This window comes from Artibeus jamaicensis, unplaced genomic scaffold, assembly GCF_021234435.1.
Source record: "Artibeus jamaicensis isolate MK-2021 breed Jamaican fruit bat unplaced genomic scaffold, CSHL_Jam_final contig_540, whole genome shotgun sequence".
NCBI classification, from domain to species: domain Eukaryota; kingdom Metazoa; phylum Chordata; class Mammalia; order Chiroptera; family Phyllostomidae; genus Artibeus; species Artibeus jamaicensis.
Window position 1 is genome coordinate 2,795,867 of NW_026521879.1, and position 18,175 is coordinate 2,814,041.

At 38.3% G+C, this 18,175-nt stretch overlaps 1 protein-coding gene across 5 annotated transcripts in view; it reads right to left on the reverse strand.

Annotated features, from left to right (window-relative positions):
- The window catches only part of CADPS2 (calcium dependent secretion activator 2), a 621,734-nt gene that overhangs the window by 47,585 nt on the left and 555,974 nt on the right, over positions 1–18,175 (reverse strand). For 3 of the 5 annotated variants that reach the window (XM_053669960.1, XM_053669958.1, XM_053669956.1), the window contains 4 exons: positions 15,013–15,168; positions 13,508–13,655; positions 12,791–12,805; positions 7,021–7,095 (listed from right to left, as the gene is read on the reverse strand). In XM_053669960.1, coding sequence (XP_053525935.1) covers positions 7,021–7,095; positions 12,791–12,805; positions 13,508–13,655; positions 15,013–15,168 — 394 coding nt within the window. The remainder of the gene's footprint in view (positions 1–7,020; positions 7,096–12,790; positions 12,806–13,507; positions 13,656–15,012; positions 15,169–18,175) is intronic. The other 2 variants (XM_053669957.1, XM_053669959.1) reach the window with 2 other exon arrangements.

An 18,175-nucleotide genomic window follows, 5' to 3' on the forward strand; every position in this document is an offset into this window, starting at 1 on the left:
GATCATTTCACAATATATACAAATATCGAATCATTATGTTATACCCTTAAAACAAACATTAGTATTTTAGGTCAATTATTCCTTAATAAAAAAGATAATTAGAAGTAATGATGGTCAAGCTTAATCAGATTCCTTCTATCATATATCACTTGGCCAATCCCTAACATTTTCTATCTACAGAAGGTGTTAAATACTTTAAAAAGAACAGATAATGCCATGTAACATTTGGGCTCTTGTAACACTAAAATAAAGTCTGACATTAGTTAATAAACATTTACCAAGCGGTTCCAATGGGACACATAAGGATCATTCCCTGCTTCCAAAAGCTTACAAAGGTGAGAGCTAACACAGGTACACGCACTGCAGGGTACAGTAGAAAGAGCCCTGGACTGAGAATGGATGTCCTGGTCCTGTCACTGACTGCACTGCGTGAGCTCAGGGCAACCACCGCCCCAGTCAGTTTCTCTACAGGTTACATTGTGTGTGCGCATGCATGTGTGTGTGTGTGTGTGTGCTGGGGGTGGGGCACATGGAATAAAAATTAGTTTCAAAAGTGCTCTACATTTCTAAAATTTTATATTTCCATGGGATAAAAGTTAAGACACATACACTGTAACAATTAAAGTGTGGAGAATTTTACTTTGTTGAGTAGAAAAGTTAAGATCTGGCATGAATATAAAGATATATCAATAAGGACTACTGCCCTACATCCTTTCTCTTTACACCTAAAATAACATGCACTATTGACAAATTATACTCTCCCAAAGGGAAAATACTGAGAAGGTTTTTTAAATACGAAAAGGGAAATTAACAAAGGCTGCTTCTTGTTCACATAGCAGCTTCTTCAACAAAGTGGTAACAGTTCTAGGGACAGGGCTTATTGGTCTCTGGTGACGAGCAGGCTCACTGAGAGTGCACAGCGGATCCGCTGTTCTCTGCGGCTGGTCAATTACTGCAAAATAGTTTATGCAAAAGAAACAAAAACTTCCCTGTAGGTTTCTCCATCACATCATTTGCGACATGATGTAAGAACACAGAAACAAAACCAGGCAGGCTGCTGACTAATTTTTTATTTTTAAAGAATGAGAATTATGTGTGACTGGTTAGTTATCCTAAGGGATACAAACAGCAAAAAAACATAAACTTACAAATTAACTCACAACTAAAAGTCAATTTAGCACCTTCTTCCAGCCTATTAGAATTTCTTACCAATCACAGCTGGCTAACTCAACTTGATGTGCTTTGCAAAGACCCAAAAGGCCAAGCCTCAAGGGCAATGTGAGACCAGGGGAAGGGAATTCCAAACTTAATGGCCCTCTGTGGAAAACGCCTCACCTCCTATAACTCAAGTCTTAAGAGCCAGTGTGTGCTGGGTGATCTCAAGTGCCATGAGGCGTACAATTGCTATGGTTACCAGACAACCCGAACCATTGAAGGCTCTGGCATAGCATCTGGTTCTTGGTGCTTTCAAGTGACTGTATGTTTACACATGTAAGTGATGCTGAGGGACAAGGCGAGGAAGAGGCAAGAACCCTGTGAGTAGATTTAGATGATCTGAAAGCAACTTGAAGCTCTGCCACTGTTGATATGAGACAACAGTGGAGACATTTAACTTTTAGTGTATTTATCAGTAAAAGGGGAAAATAACAGCTGTCCTGCCTGTTACAAGAATGGTGTGAAGATCAGTGAGACGATTTATGTGAAAGGACAGTGCAAATGGCAAACTACTAAAGAAACAGAAAGAATTAATACTATTGATGTGATTAGCTAAATCACTATCCACTATATAAGTTAAAAAACCTATGTTTAAGTCACAAATTAATGGGGCAGTGTTAGGATTGTTTAGCGATAAAGAGTAATAATAAGTTTGGTTGTCAGTGACTATGTCCAATTCAATTAAATGATATCTATGAAGGCAGAACAAGAGTTGAGACTGTAAGTCGCAAGATTTGCATTGGAATGCCCATCTGTTTCAAGGGCATTTGGCTGATGGTAGAGGAGCAAGGCTTTGAACCCACATGATCTGGCTCCAAAGCCCATGTTCTTTGCCATCTTACTACAGAGTGGTAAGTATTGAATGAGGTGATATAAGTAATATACCCAGCATATAATACGTGCTCAATAAATACCACTTTGTTATAATTATTTGTATTGAACACCTAATACAAGAAAAAATATGAGTCTTAGACCCCTTCCCTCCGGGAGCATACAAACAAGTGAGAGAAACAGATGTGTATACAATTGCTCAAGACAAAAGGCAGAAAGTGTTAAGGGCTGGTGCAGATGGGCAAACAATGCAATTGAAACTGGAGGGAGGAAACAATGACTTCTACTGGAGGATAGCAGACAATCTTCATTTACAAAATGACACAGGAGCTGAGCCACAAAGTAGCAAATACAGACCGGATAAATGACACTTGGGGAAGCCCACTGGCATGTGAATGTAGGGCAGAAGTTCGCCACTGTGGCACCCCGCCAGCCTGTCTGGCTTGTCTTCTCTTCAGAGTATGAAGCAGCCTTGGGTTGTACCCCGTGGTGGGCTGCATGCATGGCACAGCATTCTTCACTTCCATGTGAACCATAGTGGAGAGCCTGTTCTTGGGTTCCTCCCTTCCCCCACTGGCCCCTGGGGAGGCATGATACAGCTGGGACTCTAAGGGCTCACATGGCCATGAACAGCTGCAACTCTGGGATCATGAAGTTCCTACAGGAAGACTATTCTTCAAGATTTTTGTTGAGGTACACATGGCAGAACAGCTACCGTAAAAACTAAACTCCAGCCCTGGCCAGTGTGGCTCGGTTGGAGCCTCAACCCATACGCTGAAAGGTCTGGGGTTTGACTCCTGGTCAGAGCACATACCTAGGCTGCTGGCTCGATTCCTGGGCAGGGCACATGCCTAGGTTGAAAATTCAGTCCCCGGTCAGGACTGCCAAGTATGAGAGGCAATGTATCAATGTTTCTCACTCACATCTATTTTTCTCTCCCTCTCACTCCCTCCCTTCTCACTTCAAGGTCAATAAGCATGTCCTTGGGTGAGGATTTAAAAAAAATAACAAACTCCACTAACATCATCAAGAGTGGCTAATAATAATATATTTTCCATCTAGATTTTAATCGCACAAAACAGCAAGATTCCAAAGAAATCCAGTTCAGTGCTGAGTTTAGCTGCCGTGTCTTTAACTGCTTCCTGTGAACTTCTCCACACAGCTCAGGGAGTATGTAAGTACTTATGGGCCTGCCCTGCGTACTCTGTTCTCCTGAGGGTGTCTGGTTAAAACGAAACACTATAATCTCTTTGTTTCCCTGTCCTTTATTGTGGATGCCATTTACTGGGTTTGTTTGAATAATATTTAACACCTAAACTGTCTGGGTAATTACCAACTTTGCTTCACCATGCGTACTCTCAAAGAAATTACAGATGAAAGTGCTTTGAAATGACTGGTAGAATCAAACATGGAATTTGCAACAAGGCACACTGGTTTAAATTTTCTGTTGAATTTTAACAGGGTAGAAGATTCATTTTCCTACAGGTTTGAGAAGTAGAAACAAGGCCTGAAAAGTGACAGGGAGGACTCCTGCTGCAGCCGAGTGGGTTCAGAGCACAGCAAACCAGGGACACCTGCATCATCAATGCTGCGAGTTATAAAATCTGCCACAGGAAAGAGATTCATCCGTAAATATGATGGGTTGCTGAGGGGGGTGTTTTTTTGTGGGGTATTTTGCTTTTAGTGGGGCTAGAGATATCTATTAGAAGATGTTTTATATTTGTTTGGTAAGATCAGGACCAACTACTATTGTTAAAAGTCCACATGAAACCAGAATACCATGGGCTAGAAGAAAATAGGTTTCCTTCCCCGAATAGAAATAATAGTGTCTTTTCCTCAACCTCTTTTCTCCAACTGTGAATCCACTTCCGCTCTGAACCCTTGTTCCAATAACTCATAAAAGATCTTTCCAGATAATACATATGTATTAAGAATGGATAGTATCTGACAGCGCAGATTTATTCATGCTGTACTTTGTTCTAGAAAGTACCTAAAACAACTTCCAAAATAATACGCTGGGCCCAGATGTTGGTGGATTCTCCACACTTCTCTCATTGTTCCTTTTCTCCTTACCCTACAAATAGTGACTAATTTTATATTTCCTCTTTCCTAATGGCTCCTAATAATATGTTATTCTTTTTAAGCACATACTTAGAGTTGAATAGGTGTCTTCTGAGTACATGGACTTGATCCAAAAAGTAAATTTAATCAAATTAATCTCATCAGGTTGAGTTGGAAAGATTTTTGATTACATCACCTAGACAGGCTGAACTTGTCCTCTGTTCACATCCTTCTTTAAAGACATTCAGGGGGAAATATTCTAGATTATCAGAAAGAATATCTCTGTGTATGTATAGTTATACCTATATAATTATATATCTATATCAATACGTACTTAGTGACAAAGTGCAAATTCTTTTTTAAATCCCTTTTTGCAATAACTGAGGAGTTAGGAAGTTGAATATATTGCTGTGATCTTTTCATTCATACCCAGAATTCACTGAGCCCCTACCGCCAGAGTGCAACATGGGAGTAGTCATTTTCTCATTGTTTGTTCTCTCGATCGCTCCCTCCCAGTGTCTGTGCAGCATCCCCACATTACCACAATGAATTCTGCTCTCATCACGTCGCACACAGTGAACTCCACTCTCACCTGCCTGACCGACCGTGGCCCTGCCTGTCTACCTGCCCAAGCTGGTCCCACAGCACGTATGCCTGTGTGCAACAAATATTACCGGAGGGACACACAGGCTGGTCAGTACAAACCAGATGTAAAGGGGGCGTGAGGAAGCTGGGAACGGAGCTCTTATCTTTTCCTCTCCGGTCTTGCTGAGTTCTGGGTGGTACTGTGTGAAGATTATAGGCTTAGGGCCCCTGCAGGTCAATTTCCAGCTTGGTGGCTATCTACTGTATGACTCTGGACCTCGTTTCTTCATCTGTGAACAAGGGGACTGCACCCTGGAGTGGACTCTGGTGATCAGGTTTCTGCCTTGAGAGAGGAGGCCGCACAGGTAGGGCTTTGGGTCTCTTCCTCTCTTCAATCAGAACAGCTTTGTTTCGATCAGTATTATAGTTCAGGGTGCCACCCGAGATACAATTGAAAACATAAAATATAGCTTATAAACATAAAAGCATGTAATGATCCATCTTATAAGCATCATATAAATACCCATGCCAGATGGTCTCAGGGTTCCAGGTGTAGCATTGTGGGCTACGGGACCGCAGAGTCTGGGGACGAAGGGCCCAGGCTCTCAGAGGCCTTTGCACAGAAATGTACACATCCACTGTAGTCTGAGAATCTGCTGTAGATACACTTTTTTCATCTCCTTCTACTTTTTGGGGTGAGGAAACTGAGTTGTTTAAGGAGACTCAGTATCCCACATGTTGTCCAACTGAATTCATTTTAATAGAAGGTGGCAAAAAAATTGTCATTTGTTTCTTCGGTAAAATGTAATGTTGCTACCATCTTTTTTTTTCTTGGTAAAAATTATCTAAGTCTTTTTTTTGGATAGAGGTATCTTTTTTTGCCCCTTTCTTTAAGGGGCACTTTTTCTATTTAATTTCTTTACTTCCATAGGGGTTCTAGTTATGGGAAATGTATGAGAACAGCAGGAACTGTTATACAGCAACCACACATACGCCTGAGATTAGCAGCCACTGATACACACCCACTTCCAATGGTGGAACTCTTAGAATCACATTGATATTTTGATCCCGTACATTTCCGAACTCCAGACCCAAGTATCTGAATGTCTACTTAGCATCTTCTCCTCCAGAGGTCTCAGTGGCAGCTCATCTCGCCTTGTCCAATACTGACACGTCATGGTCTTTCCCTCAAAATGTGCTCCTCTCCCAAGGCACCCTGCATCAATATCCATCTTGTGTTTCAAGCCATAAAATGGAGTAATTTTTAATGTTTTCCTTTCTCTCCTCACCACCGACCCCCTGTCCTAGTCTGTTCAGGCTGTTATAACAGAATACAATAGACTGGGTGTCTTATAAACAACAAACATTTATTGCTCACAGTCTGGAGGCTGGGCAGTCCACAGTCAAGAGGCTGGCAGAGTTTGTGTCTGGTGAGGACCCACTTCCTGGTTCACTGGTGCTGTCTGTGGCTGTGTTTTCACATGACAGAAAGGGCCAGGGAGCTCTGAGGGGTGTTGTTTATTAGGACACTAATCCATGCGTGGGAGCTCCAACTCATGACCTAATCACCTCTGAAAGTTCCACCTCCTCATCCATTACAATGGAGACTATTAGGTTTCAACATATGAATCGAGGGAGGGGAGTACAAACGTTCAGTCTATAGGATCTCTGTCCACTGTATACCTTAAATGTCTTTGGATTAGTCTACCAGAGACCAATGAACAGCCACTGCCCCTTCTCTAGTCTGTTTGCTGCAGGCAATCAAATAAGTGTTCTGACAATGCAAATAGGACTGACTCCCTACCCTACGCCCTGCCTCTCCAATCTTTCAGTGACTTCCTCTTGCTCTGGGCTTTCAACCATAATTCCACACTTCCTCTCAAAGACAAAACTGGAAATTCTCAGCATATAGTTAAAGCCAAAAGTGTGAAAGTCACAGAGATTTGTGCAATGAGTTAAAAAAACCCAAGAAATACCACAACAAACAGGCTACATTCAAGGAATGATAACCTCTTGAATCAGCCCCACACAGAACACAGTTGAACATGAATGTGAAATATAGTGTTACTGGAAGATAAAGCTGTTTTTAAAAGAATAACAACGGCAAGTAAAACAAAAATTAATTATAAACAAAATGTCAAAAGTTGTTGACAAAGAGAGTTCATATTTTGCTTGTTATTTTCTTATAATTTGAACTTTTATTGCCCCTATTTTAAACTACTATTTCTCAATTAGGTATTTAGAAACATAAGAAAGATATTTCTAGAGATTCTCAGTTGAAAACAATTTTTAAATTTGATTTAAAAAGGTGAACAAATAATACATTACCTTTGAAACTAGCAGTGAAATAATTTCTTTTACAGTGTTGTCAATCAAATCATCTATTTTTGAATGGTACTGTTGCTAGATATTAAAAAACAAAGATGCATTAGTTAATGTGGACACTTTTATCATAAGTCATAAATGCTTTAAAGCTACTAGTTATGACATATCAGATTAACTTAAAATGATCATTTTGAACATTAGAAGAACAAAACCTTGAAAATGATCTACCCAATCAACACTTTTCACATTGTTGTTTGAAAATTTTCCCATGTGCACTGTTGAGTTAAGCAGCTAATGGGGTTATTATATAGATGAATTGAGTTTTTATTCTTATTCAGGCAGAGGAATGTGAAGGATACTTTTTGTCTCCTCCTCTATAATTAAGGTGGCCATGTATTTTTCTAAAGGGTTGGTTTAGCTGGAGAAGCAAAAAGACTAGAAAAAGATTTAATTAATACAGGATTTCATGTCTGACAACTCTCATTCAATAAGTTATTTTAAATGTGCTCCAGAAATAAAATGAGCTCCCAATTGTTCACTCAGAAAGGACTTTTTTTTGTCAGTGCAGGGAGCAGCAGTTTATACAATTCTTACAATATGCTCAAACAAGGGCAAAATTAAAATTTCATCAGCAAAGGTGAATAGATGGTAACAAATTAATAGTCCATAAAAGGTATAATGAAACAGCACTCACCCCCCATCATTTTATTATTGCTTCCTCATGATAAAGGTGTGTTTTAGTAAATGCAAAAAAAGAGAGATGTATTTAAAATAAACCTGAAAGACTCTTTTTGTTTGTTTGTTTTCTTTAGAGAATACTAGAGAGTTCCATTCTTAAATTAGCAGGAGCTTCAGCTTCTATGGCTCCATGTGAAGGCACATTCATTTAAACAGTAATTCTTCTTTTAGAAGCATTTATCTGACAGCCAATTGTCCCCAATAGCCACTTCACAGAAAATGTGACTTGTAAAGACTAACCCTATCTTGATGGTTCAAGGCTTCTTGGAACAGCTAACATAATGCATGGAGTAAAAGTACTCAGGTCAGTATAAACATTAGACCAACTTAACAGCTGCTGGTTGAATGGTTTGCTAAGATGTAACTTTTTGAAAGCTATTTTTTCTTCTGAAAACATGTCTCAAAGTTTCCATACAGAACAAAACATCAACTGAGATCTGCTTTGCAATACACAGAAATGATTCCTTCCCATGAGTTCTGACAGTCACCAATAATCATATACCTCCATAAGTAATAAAGAGAAGATAATTTTGGAGCACGTGGGTTATTTTCTTTCTCTGCCTCTGTGTGTGTGTTGACAAGTGGTATGAAATGAACAGACATGTCTGAGTGTGCAGCTTCCTGGGCATGTGTTTCATCCAGTAAAGTGAAGGACTAAGTGTCTGTCTCACTTAAAGCCTTGCTGATTACCTAACTTGTGCTCTGCAGAGAACAAATGGAACAAATGACACTGTTGCTTTTAGAAAGCTTGAAGAAAAGCAAAAGGGGAGAAAATAAAGAAAAAGAAAAGGTAGAGAAGAAAGAGCCTGAAAAAGCTGGTTGGTCATTGAAAAGGCCAGAAGCCCTCCACAGAGACAGGCACACAAAAAGGCTGTCCCCTCAGCCCCTCTCAGCTGACTGGGAGGTGGAGTTCATGTAAATAAGCTCTGTCCCTGCTCTCCCTCTCCGCCACCCTGTCTCTTGACAGTCTCCCCTTCTCCCTTCGAACGTGTGTCTGTGCAGCAGGGAAAAAGGAAATGCCAGACTGAGGCTCCCTATTCTACTGGGGCAGAATAGAAAGGATGACAGCAGATGGGCTTCCAGTCTCTCACGTCTCTCTCATGTGGAGAGTGCTATAGAAGAGTCAGAGATGAGGCGCCGAGACCTCCAAACGGTGCTGTATTCTCAAATATGCCTGATCCTCATTGTTGATCTCTATTTGCCATAAAGTTCTTTTTTTTTTTTTTTTTACCTCAGAAGTAATCAAATGTCATTAGAAGCCCACTGGATATAAAGTAATAGAGCTTCTACGTGTGAGACCTTAAGGTTGGACCAATTTTGGCAATTCTTAAAAATAAAGAGATGAGCCACAAAAGAGGTCCCTTTACTGAAAAGCAGAGAAAGCCACAGACCCTGGAAGCCATAAAATTCTCCCATAATACATACTTTTAGACTGCTGTTTTGGTACTTGATCTAGCCAACATCAGAAGGGAGAAGGGGGCTGGGAGAGGGATAGAAAGTTCAAAAGAAAGGAAGAAAAGTATGCATCTTAAATGTGCTACTTAAAGGGCAAACCCAAACAGGATAAGGTTTGTTAGGTTTGCATGATATCAAATTTTGCTATTGTAAATTTATCTGATTAGCTCTGACTGACACTAGTATTCAATGTGAATGTCATTGGAAACTTCCAGAATCTGCTTTAGCTGTGTAGTTGGTGCAGGTAGTCTAGGAGCACTGTGGGTAGGAATGGGGAGGTGGCCTCAATTTTCATATTTTAGATATACATTTTGTGAAGAGAATAACCCACACATGCCACTTATAGGTAATAGAAAATTAGCTAGAAAAAGTTATTTATTAGGGGATCCAGATAAATACAAACACACTAAAAGAGAATGCAAACAGGAACAGAATTTATCTGCAGAGACATTTATGTTACCTAAGCTAAAATGGATAGATTTTTTTCATTTAGATTGCTAAATCAAATTTTTTACCAAATTCTGCAAAGGTTTTATGTGTAACAATAGAAAAGCTATAAAATTCTTACACTGCTTCACGTTCAATCCATAATCCTGCATACCAGAGCTTTGGTGGGCTCCAGACCATTCTTAGACTATTTTCTCCACATCTGCCCTCAAAAGTACACTTGGTGCCTTGATTTCCCAGTAGGCAGCTCTGAATTAGGTTAAAAATGACCTTGAGGAATTCTGCATGAAGCCCTGGGAATTCAGATATCAGGTACAGGTCTGAAACCCTGGCCCCCATCACTCGGCCCTCTGGTAAATATCTTCATTTTACCAAACTGCTCTTAGGTAAATACACAAGAAATGAAGACCAGTCAAATGCCAGTGTAATCCAGCATTCTTAAAAGGTTTTGGTCCTTCTCTTGGGATGAATTTTAAACATACTGGATTGCTAGTTCTGGAAGTGGGAGTATTTTATTGTAATTGAGAACCAATCCACTACAAGTAAATCCCCTGACACCCACACCCCAGCCTGGGGTGCCATTAATGCACTTTCATTCTCAGTGGATGGCCATGGGTGCAGTGGCTCTGAGGGCAGGTGACTGGGCAAGGCCGTGCAAGGCCATGAAGTTACCTGCGTTTCTGCAGGAAGAGATAATGAGGATTTCTAAACACTGGTGGTTCTGTGATCACAACGCCCGTCCCTGAGGGACTGGCCTGAGATTGCTGACTCATTACACACACCTGTCACATGAGCTGATCGTTCGCTCACTAATCACTCCATTACACACCACAGTCTGGGTTGTGGCTGAGCAGGTTTGCATCATCCTGCACCATGTAAGAAAACAGAGTAATAACTCAGGAGCACAGAAGGGGCTGCCTTGTAGGCAAGAGTCAGGAAGGTTTTAATCCCTTGACATTGACAATATAACAATTTACTGGAGATGTGCAGAGGTAATTCCCTTATAATTTAGAAGATATCTCTGCTAGGTTTATCGATTTAGCATACTTCTATATACAGGGCCCAGCACAAATAATGCCCCTCTTTTATTACAAAGCCATAAGCATGTAATTCTGTAACATAACAATATCACACTCAAGCACACCATATGACATTTTAGGTGACATGTTCAAATTAAAACTATAAATTATCACACCCATATTATTACCCTACCAACCACACTCAAGCAGGCCTTACTTCTGCTGGACCCAGTGTTTTACAAGGCTCCAAATTGTATTCGGAGTTAGTATTTTCAACAATTTATTTGTTGCTTACAAATGGTCTGGAATGGGGCCTACTAGCTCATCTATGCATATGATGTATTTACTAATTTGCAACAGTTCTGTAACTTATCTCAAGAACATACAGAACAGGAAAGCCTGTGTAATTATGTGGGTATTATTTACTGGGGATTAAAAGCAAAGTATAAAATCCTTCTTTTGCATTGAAATTCTTGTTTACCACTTTTCAGGGTTGCTAATAGCTTTTACACCTGCACGTTTTGAACTATATTAATTGTGTGAAAGTTGTGGGGAATTAATTGTCTCTGGTGAGAAGGTACAGGTGCAGACATAATGAACAGTAGCAGATTACTCTTCAAAAACCATCCACCCATTAATGTAAAGAATCATTTGACAATGCACTGATGTTTTGTCATTTGTGTATTGCCTGTTTCTTTTTAAATACCAAAGTTGCTTCTGACAGGGAGGATTTTTAAAGCAGTGACAACAAATCAGTGTGTTTATTCCACAAATATTTACTAAGTGTCTATTGTGTGTTAGGTACTGCAGTGTGTGTTAAACGAAGAACAAATGGATAAACCCAGTATTAATGGGAAGAGACAAGATGATTCTATAAACCTGATGAGAAATAGATGGGCTTATTATAAAGAAACTTGAGACAATATTCTCAAGCAGACAATCAAAGGCTTACATCTGAGTACTGAAAAACATGAGGAGGTGAAGATGAGCCATTGATACCCAAACCAGCTGCCTTTTTATCCAGATAATTAGAGATAGTAAATTATGTTGTAAATGATCAGAGAATAATTACTGAACACTCAACAAATCTAACATATCAGTCACTTAATATGTATAATCATATGCTATGGTATTAGAAATACATCTCCCCCCACCGAATTGCCCAAAGAAGGAAATGTGTTTATATACACATAAATTATGATGAAATAGCTAATGCCTATATCTGGGTTAAATAAGTATGAAATTCACAAATGGTGGGCCTCCCCATCCATTTTCACAGTTATCTAAACCCTTTAGCTTAGATGAGAATTATTAGCCCAGTAAACAGTTGACTGAGTTTGACCCCCAGGTGTCAACTGTAAGACTCATGAGATTTAATTTATCCATATGGTGCAAAAACATTTTGACTTATAAATGTATATATAATCTATTCAATTCTGTATGCATAAATGCTTTCAAACCATGTTCCTCTGAGGTTCTGTGTGGTACCTGGAGGAAACCTTGTGTTGGGTGGGGGAAAGGCTCCTGACAACCATCTTCCTCTTTCTTCCCTGGCTGGCAGTCACCTCGAGGCTATGAGCGGGAGGACAGACTGCTTCATGTGCCTCACTGAAATCCACAACTGGGTCCTTCTGCCTGAAGTGACTCTGGGAGTGCCTTTATGGTCCCTGAATTTAGAGGTTACCCTGATAATGCTGTATGTCCTTTAAAGCCCAACACTCTAATTTTTCTAGAATTAAAGCATATATAAGACACATGAATTCTGAAAATGTTAATAATCATTCTGCTTCTGAATTTATTTAGAACTTATTTTAAATGAAAGTGAATTCGTTTGGTCTTGTATAGTTTTATCTTTAAAAAAAATCTAAGTTTGCAGATTCTGCAGCCTAACAAGGAAGAAACATTCCTCTTGGCATTACTTAAGGTGTAATAATATCTACATATGCTTTCATGTGTCTGGGGGCTATTGCTATATTGTAGGAAGTCACTAGCATTTTACTCACACAGAAACCAACAACCTGAAAATGGAATTATGTTCATTTTAAAAGGTAAAAACAGAAAATGTACATTTATGAAAACAATAAATGGGAATGTAGTTAAAAAATGAAACTTACCCATTGACTACAACACTGGATCATGTCATGGGAAAAAAAAGATGGTGATGGCGAACATAGGGAAGAGTAAAGAAATGATGAAAAAGTAATTACAATGGGAAAAGAGGCAACAAAATGTCAACTTAAACAGATAATCTAAGAAAAATACATCCAAATTTACCCAATCATGACTCTGAACAAAAATAAATCATAGGGTAAAATAATCTATTTCTGAATGTAGACACAAACAAAATGTTTATAAAATTGAAACAATGAGACAGTTATTGAAAAGAATAAAGCCTAATTTTCTATTATATTTCAACTTGCTCTTTAAAAATAGAAACTTTTCTGTAAATAAAATATTTCCTATGCTATTTTCTGTGGCTTGTCTTTTGGATGCAAACTCTGGATATGCTAGATTTGTATAAACAAAGCAGGTAGCTTTCTCATTTGCTTGTGAAAAGCAAGTTTATGTAAACACATAACACCTAACCTGTTAAAAATCATATCTGAACTCCATAGGCACTTGCAAATTTTAGGCAGTCTTTATAAAAAAGAAGAAATCAATAGAAACAAAGGATAAAGGGCACTTCCTATGAGGGTGAAGAAAAGACCAAACACTTATATTGGAGAACTTGGCCTTTTGTAATCCGATCAAGGGAATGACTTCTGCAAACAGCATCATCTGTTGCCGGGCACCCATGCTGCCTTTCTGTTTGTGACACTCCATCCACTTACCTCTTGTCCTGCATCCAGGGCACAGAGTTTGGTGCTTTGCTTTTTGGCATCAACTAACACGTTAAACATTGTACACACAGAAGCTGGAATGCGCAAGTCAGTGGTTTTGTTTGCCTTTTGCAGCTTGAGTTCAAATGCAGTTCTTGTTCTGGTCATTAAAACATGAATTTAGAGTAAGAAATTCTGACATACATCCCACCTGTTTTGTAAAAGTGAAATCAACACTACGAGATGCTGATTTAAAACATGCAAATGAGGAGTGTGGCCGTGCTTGGGAGCTAGGGTGGGACGCTCTTCTTTTCAGGTGTCTCGTGAAAGATCAGACTGCAATATTTTCTATTAAACAGAACTTTTTCAGTCACTCAGGCAATATCTCTACATAAATAAAACTATTTCCTACATTTAGTGCATCACTTTTAATGGAAAAATCTCCTAATCTCACTTAACTACCTGAATTAATGTCCAACCGGACATAATGTCCAATTGCTTCTCTGTATGAAAGCGGACCAAATCCTCCATGCGAAGATTTATTACCAAATCAAAAAAGTACAAGTCTGGAAAACTCTAAAACATCACAATGTACAACACAAAATGTACATCACTTAGTTTCTTTTTCAAATACCTGAGGTTGCAGTGACACTTTGAAAGAAATCACATCACAGGAATTGGATGTTTGGAATTGGTCTTGATAAGGATTCAAAGAATATCCACTGATCTGAGACATCAGAATCACAGATGAAGAACATGATTAAAAAAAATCTAACCCATGGCCTTGCCTTGGAAGGCCATCGTTATTCAAATGGCAGGATTTTCTAGCTTTAAATAATTCAGGATTACTCCATTGCTCCAGCCAGTGTGTGTTACTGCAATACGCTGTCCCACCTTGTTCTTGTACATTTCATGAACATGGGTGATGAAAAACCATGCCTGGCTAGTAAGGAGGCAATGCTGATTTTGTGAGGATGATTAAACAATGAAAGCACATTTGGAAGAATCCAAAGCTACGTCACTTATTTCTGGTTAGCTTTGAAGGATGAGCAGGGATGCCTAGAAATCATCTGATGGAGAAAGAGGATACAGAAAACATAACAAGTGCTGGCACCCACCATCCTCAGAATTTGCTGTGCCATTTCACAGCATGCGGACACAGTACATGATGCACAAAGTACTTAACAGACCTATTCCTAATGTCTCAGGAAGTACTGCCTTAGGAATTTAAAGCACAGTATTCCCAGAGAAGGAACAAGAAACACAACAGAAATGATTAATGTGGTGTGGGTGCTACTGATAAGGGCAATGGTTAGGAGACCCCAAAAAACTATCAGGCCAAGTTTATGAGTCATGCAGGTCCCCAGAGTTTAGTTTAGGGAACCCAATGTTCATTAAATTTCAGAACAGTAATACATACTGGAACCTTTCTGGTGACAATTACATGAGAGGAATGTGGTAGAAAGTGGTTTTTGGATGCTGGCATGTTAAGCAGTAACTTGAAAATACATGTCTACCTTTTGACACAGGCTTCTATCATATCACTGGCCATTAGTTTGAGTCTTTGCTCTAAGTGGTGGGCAAATTCTTGTTCTGGCCAGTGTAGATCAAAGACGAACATTTGCAGTGCATCAAGTTTCCAAAAAAGGTCTTCAGATGTTGCTGAGCCATTGCTAGAAGGAAAAGAAAAAATGGAGAACATCATGAACTTCCACCGCTAGCTCTCTAGATTAATACACTGTCCCCCGCCCCACAGTTTTGTACGAACTGCCATCAGTGAAGAAATACCACATAAAGTCTCCAGTGACCAAGCGTTTCTTTGTTCAGCCTTCTAATGCTTCTTTTTCACTTCTTAATAAATAAGGCAAGGCAAGGAGAACAAAATAGGAATAAATATACAACAGGACGGTTTCATACAAAGGTATAAAACGGATAAGGATACTTTAGTAAAGAAATCAAACTGTGTACAAAAGAAGAAACACAAAAATTTTTACTAATATCTAGGATAAATATACAAACATTTCCTTCTAAAAATTCAGGAACGTGTGTTTTATGTGAGTAAATCCATATGACAGCATCTACTAGCTTTACTCTTCTCATGGGTATGTGCCCCTGCCATCATGATGGATGACCGCTGCCTGTCTGCAGGTGTGTAGCACACAGAGCCCTTAAACTTCTCAATTATAGGTAAAGATGAAACAGGTACTGGACATGAAATAACAGGTGGGGTAGGGAAGAAGATCTTACTTCTATTTTGAAATGCTTTGTGCCTTTTTCTAGCTCATAATTAAAACTAACAGCACAAGGTGTTGTCTAACACAGAAATGACCTTCACGGTGCTCTGAAGTGGAGTAAAATTGTGTATTTCAGGTCCTTGCATCTCTCTAACTGTGAAGCCAAGATATACCATGGTAAAATTATATTTTCACTCTATGTATGAAAATAATTTGTGCCAGAGTACATATAATATTGAGACAAAGGACAATACTATTGTTTTCCATTATGCACATATATAGCCTAGTAGAGAAATAGATGTTTTTAGAGTAAAATACTCCTTTACTAAAACATATTGAAACTTGAATGTAAAGAGAACAAAAGGTAAAAAGTGGCTGTATGATTCATTTCTCCTCAGTTTTCCAATAATTGCTTAATGTATACTAACCTAATTTTATATTTTATATAGAATTATAGTATGTAAAAGAAACTTTAAAAAATAAAATCAACTCATCACAAGCAAATGGTGGAAAATTTTATAAAAAATAAAATTATTTTAAATAGCCACATTATTTAGATAACTATATCTTAATTAGCTAATTTTAAAAAAAATCACTTCTTTCTCTGGCTAATTAAAAGCTTATTTCTGGTCCTTTGCTCCCCACCCCTCATGCCTCAGCCTCTCGGCTCCATCACCAGTCTCCTCTGCTTTTTTCCTCCTGTTCTGCCAGTAATTCTTCACAATTCCTTGCCTAGCCAGGATGTCCTCAGAGTTAAAGTCTCAAGGGACCAATCAGCAAAGCACTGAAATGACCCATAGCACTTTATTCACTAAATAGCTCTTAACCTTAATAATTAGTGCCCACAAGAACCAGAACAACAGCATGCTGATATTGTGAAAAATATATGAAAAAAATTTACTTCTCATTTTTGTGCTATATATAATAAAATCAGAGAAGAAATTACCAAGGAAAATGCCTCTTTATATCTGCAATGTAATATTTGGTAGATTAGGGGACCTGTGTTTTAAGAATAATTCAATGTAATTGGTGAAGAAGCAAATCTACTTCTTACAATTTTTGCTTAGGAGAAACATAAGGAGCTATTCGAAAAATGTATGCATTCTTTAACAGCATCACATAACAACCACAGCAAAAATCATACTCAAAAAATAAAATCCCAAATAGTAAAGGTAGAACTATTAAAAATGGACTTTCTTATAATATGTAACAATTAAATTTTTATAGAGAATATGGATGTATGTTTCTTTTGCTCTTTAATGCTATGATATGTTTCTGAAAGATAAGTGTGCTTAATTGGGAATGTAATTAAGAAGTGTTTGTTGTAATTAAATAGGTAGGTGAAAAAAATGTCAAGAGGTTTGCACTCAAGCTGGTATGTTTAACATGCCATTTTTCAGAACTTTTTCATTCTAAAATTATTTCTACTGAGTGACTTATTCCTAAAATTATTAACAGAATAAATAATTCAAATGTGAATAACAGACTCAGATAATTTCCTAAAAATGCCATCAAGAAACTTATCTTACTGGTATTCACTTTTAGAACTAAAAAACCCAGAGTGACAATATTATTATATACAGGGAGAAATGTGCAGAAGGACCTCCTGAGGTGATTTATACATTAGTGTATAGGGATACAGCCTCACACCCACAGTTACTTTGATATTACTAATCTTCACTTAATCATTAGTTGTACTTTTAATTCCTTATACATGTGAAGTAGAAATGCTTTTGCTATTTAATGCTTTCTAGCAAAAATTCAAAAAACTAATTGCAATGACATCATTACATTATAAGTAATTCTACCACTTTGACAAAGAGCCTAATGCTGATCATCTTGGTGGGTAAAGATAATGGTCACTAACTTTGAAACATATTTTTTATTTGCCTGGAATGGTGAAAGTATAAGCACTTCCTTTACAAAGCCATGACTGGTCATGACTCCTTTCCTGAGACTCAGGGCAATTTACAAAGGGCTTCCAAAAATGAGATTCAGGGCCCCACACTGAATCTCATTTACCTCAAAGCCAATAAAATAGTGATGACAAAAATCCCTTAACTTTCACAAGGTTATGCCCACAATAGTATTATTGTTTAAAATCAAGATTCTTAAACAAATGATAAATGAAGATGAAAAAAAGTTAAATTATTGAACAATATAAAGAAGTACAAAAAAATCATAAACTTAGAAAGATTCCGTGTACTTCCTGGCAATCCCCGAGAACACACAGACTCCACCTGACACACTGTAATGGCCCAAAGCATTAAGACTAAGATTCACATGTAACCTAATGTCCTAATAAATATTGAATACAATGATGATGTTTAACTTGCAGAAATATTGCCAAACTATTTTGTAAGTTGTTCTCTTTCTTGGTCATTTCTTCTGTTTTTTCCTCTTGACCCCGAGACTAGACTGGGAATAGACTTGACAGGTGATCGGT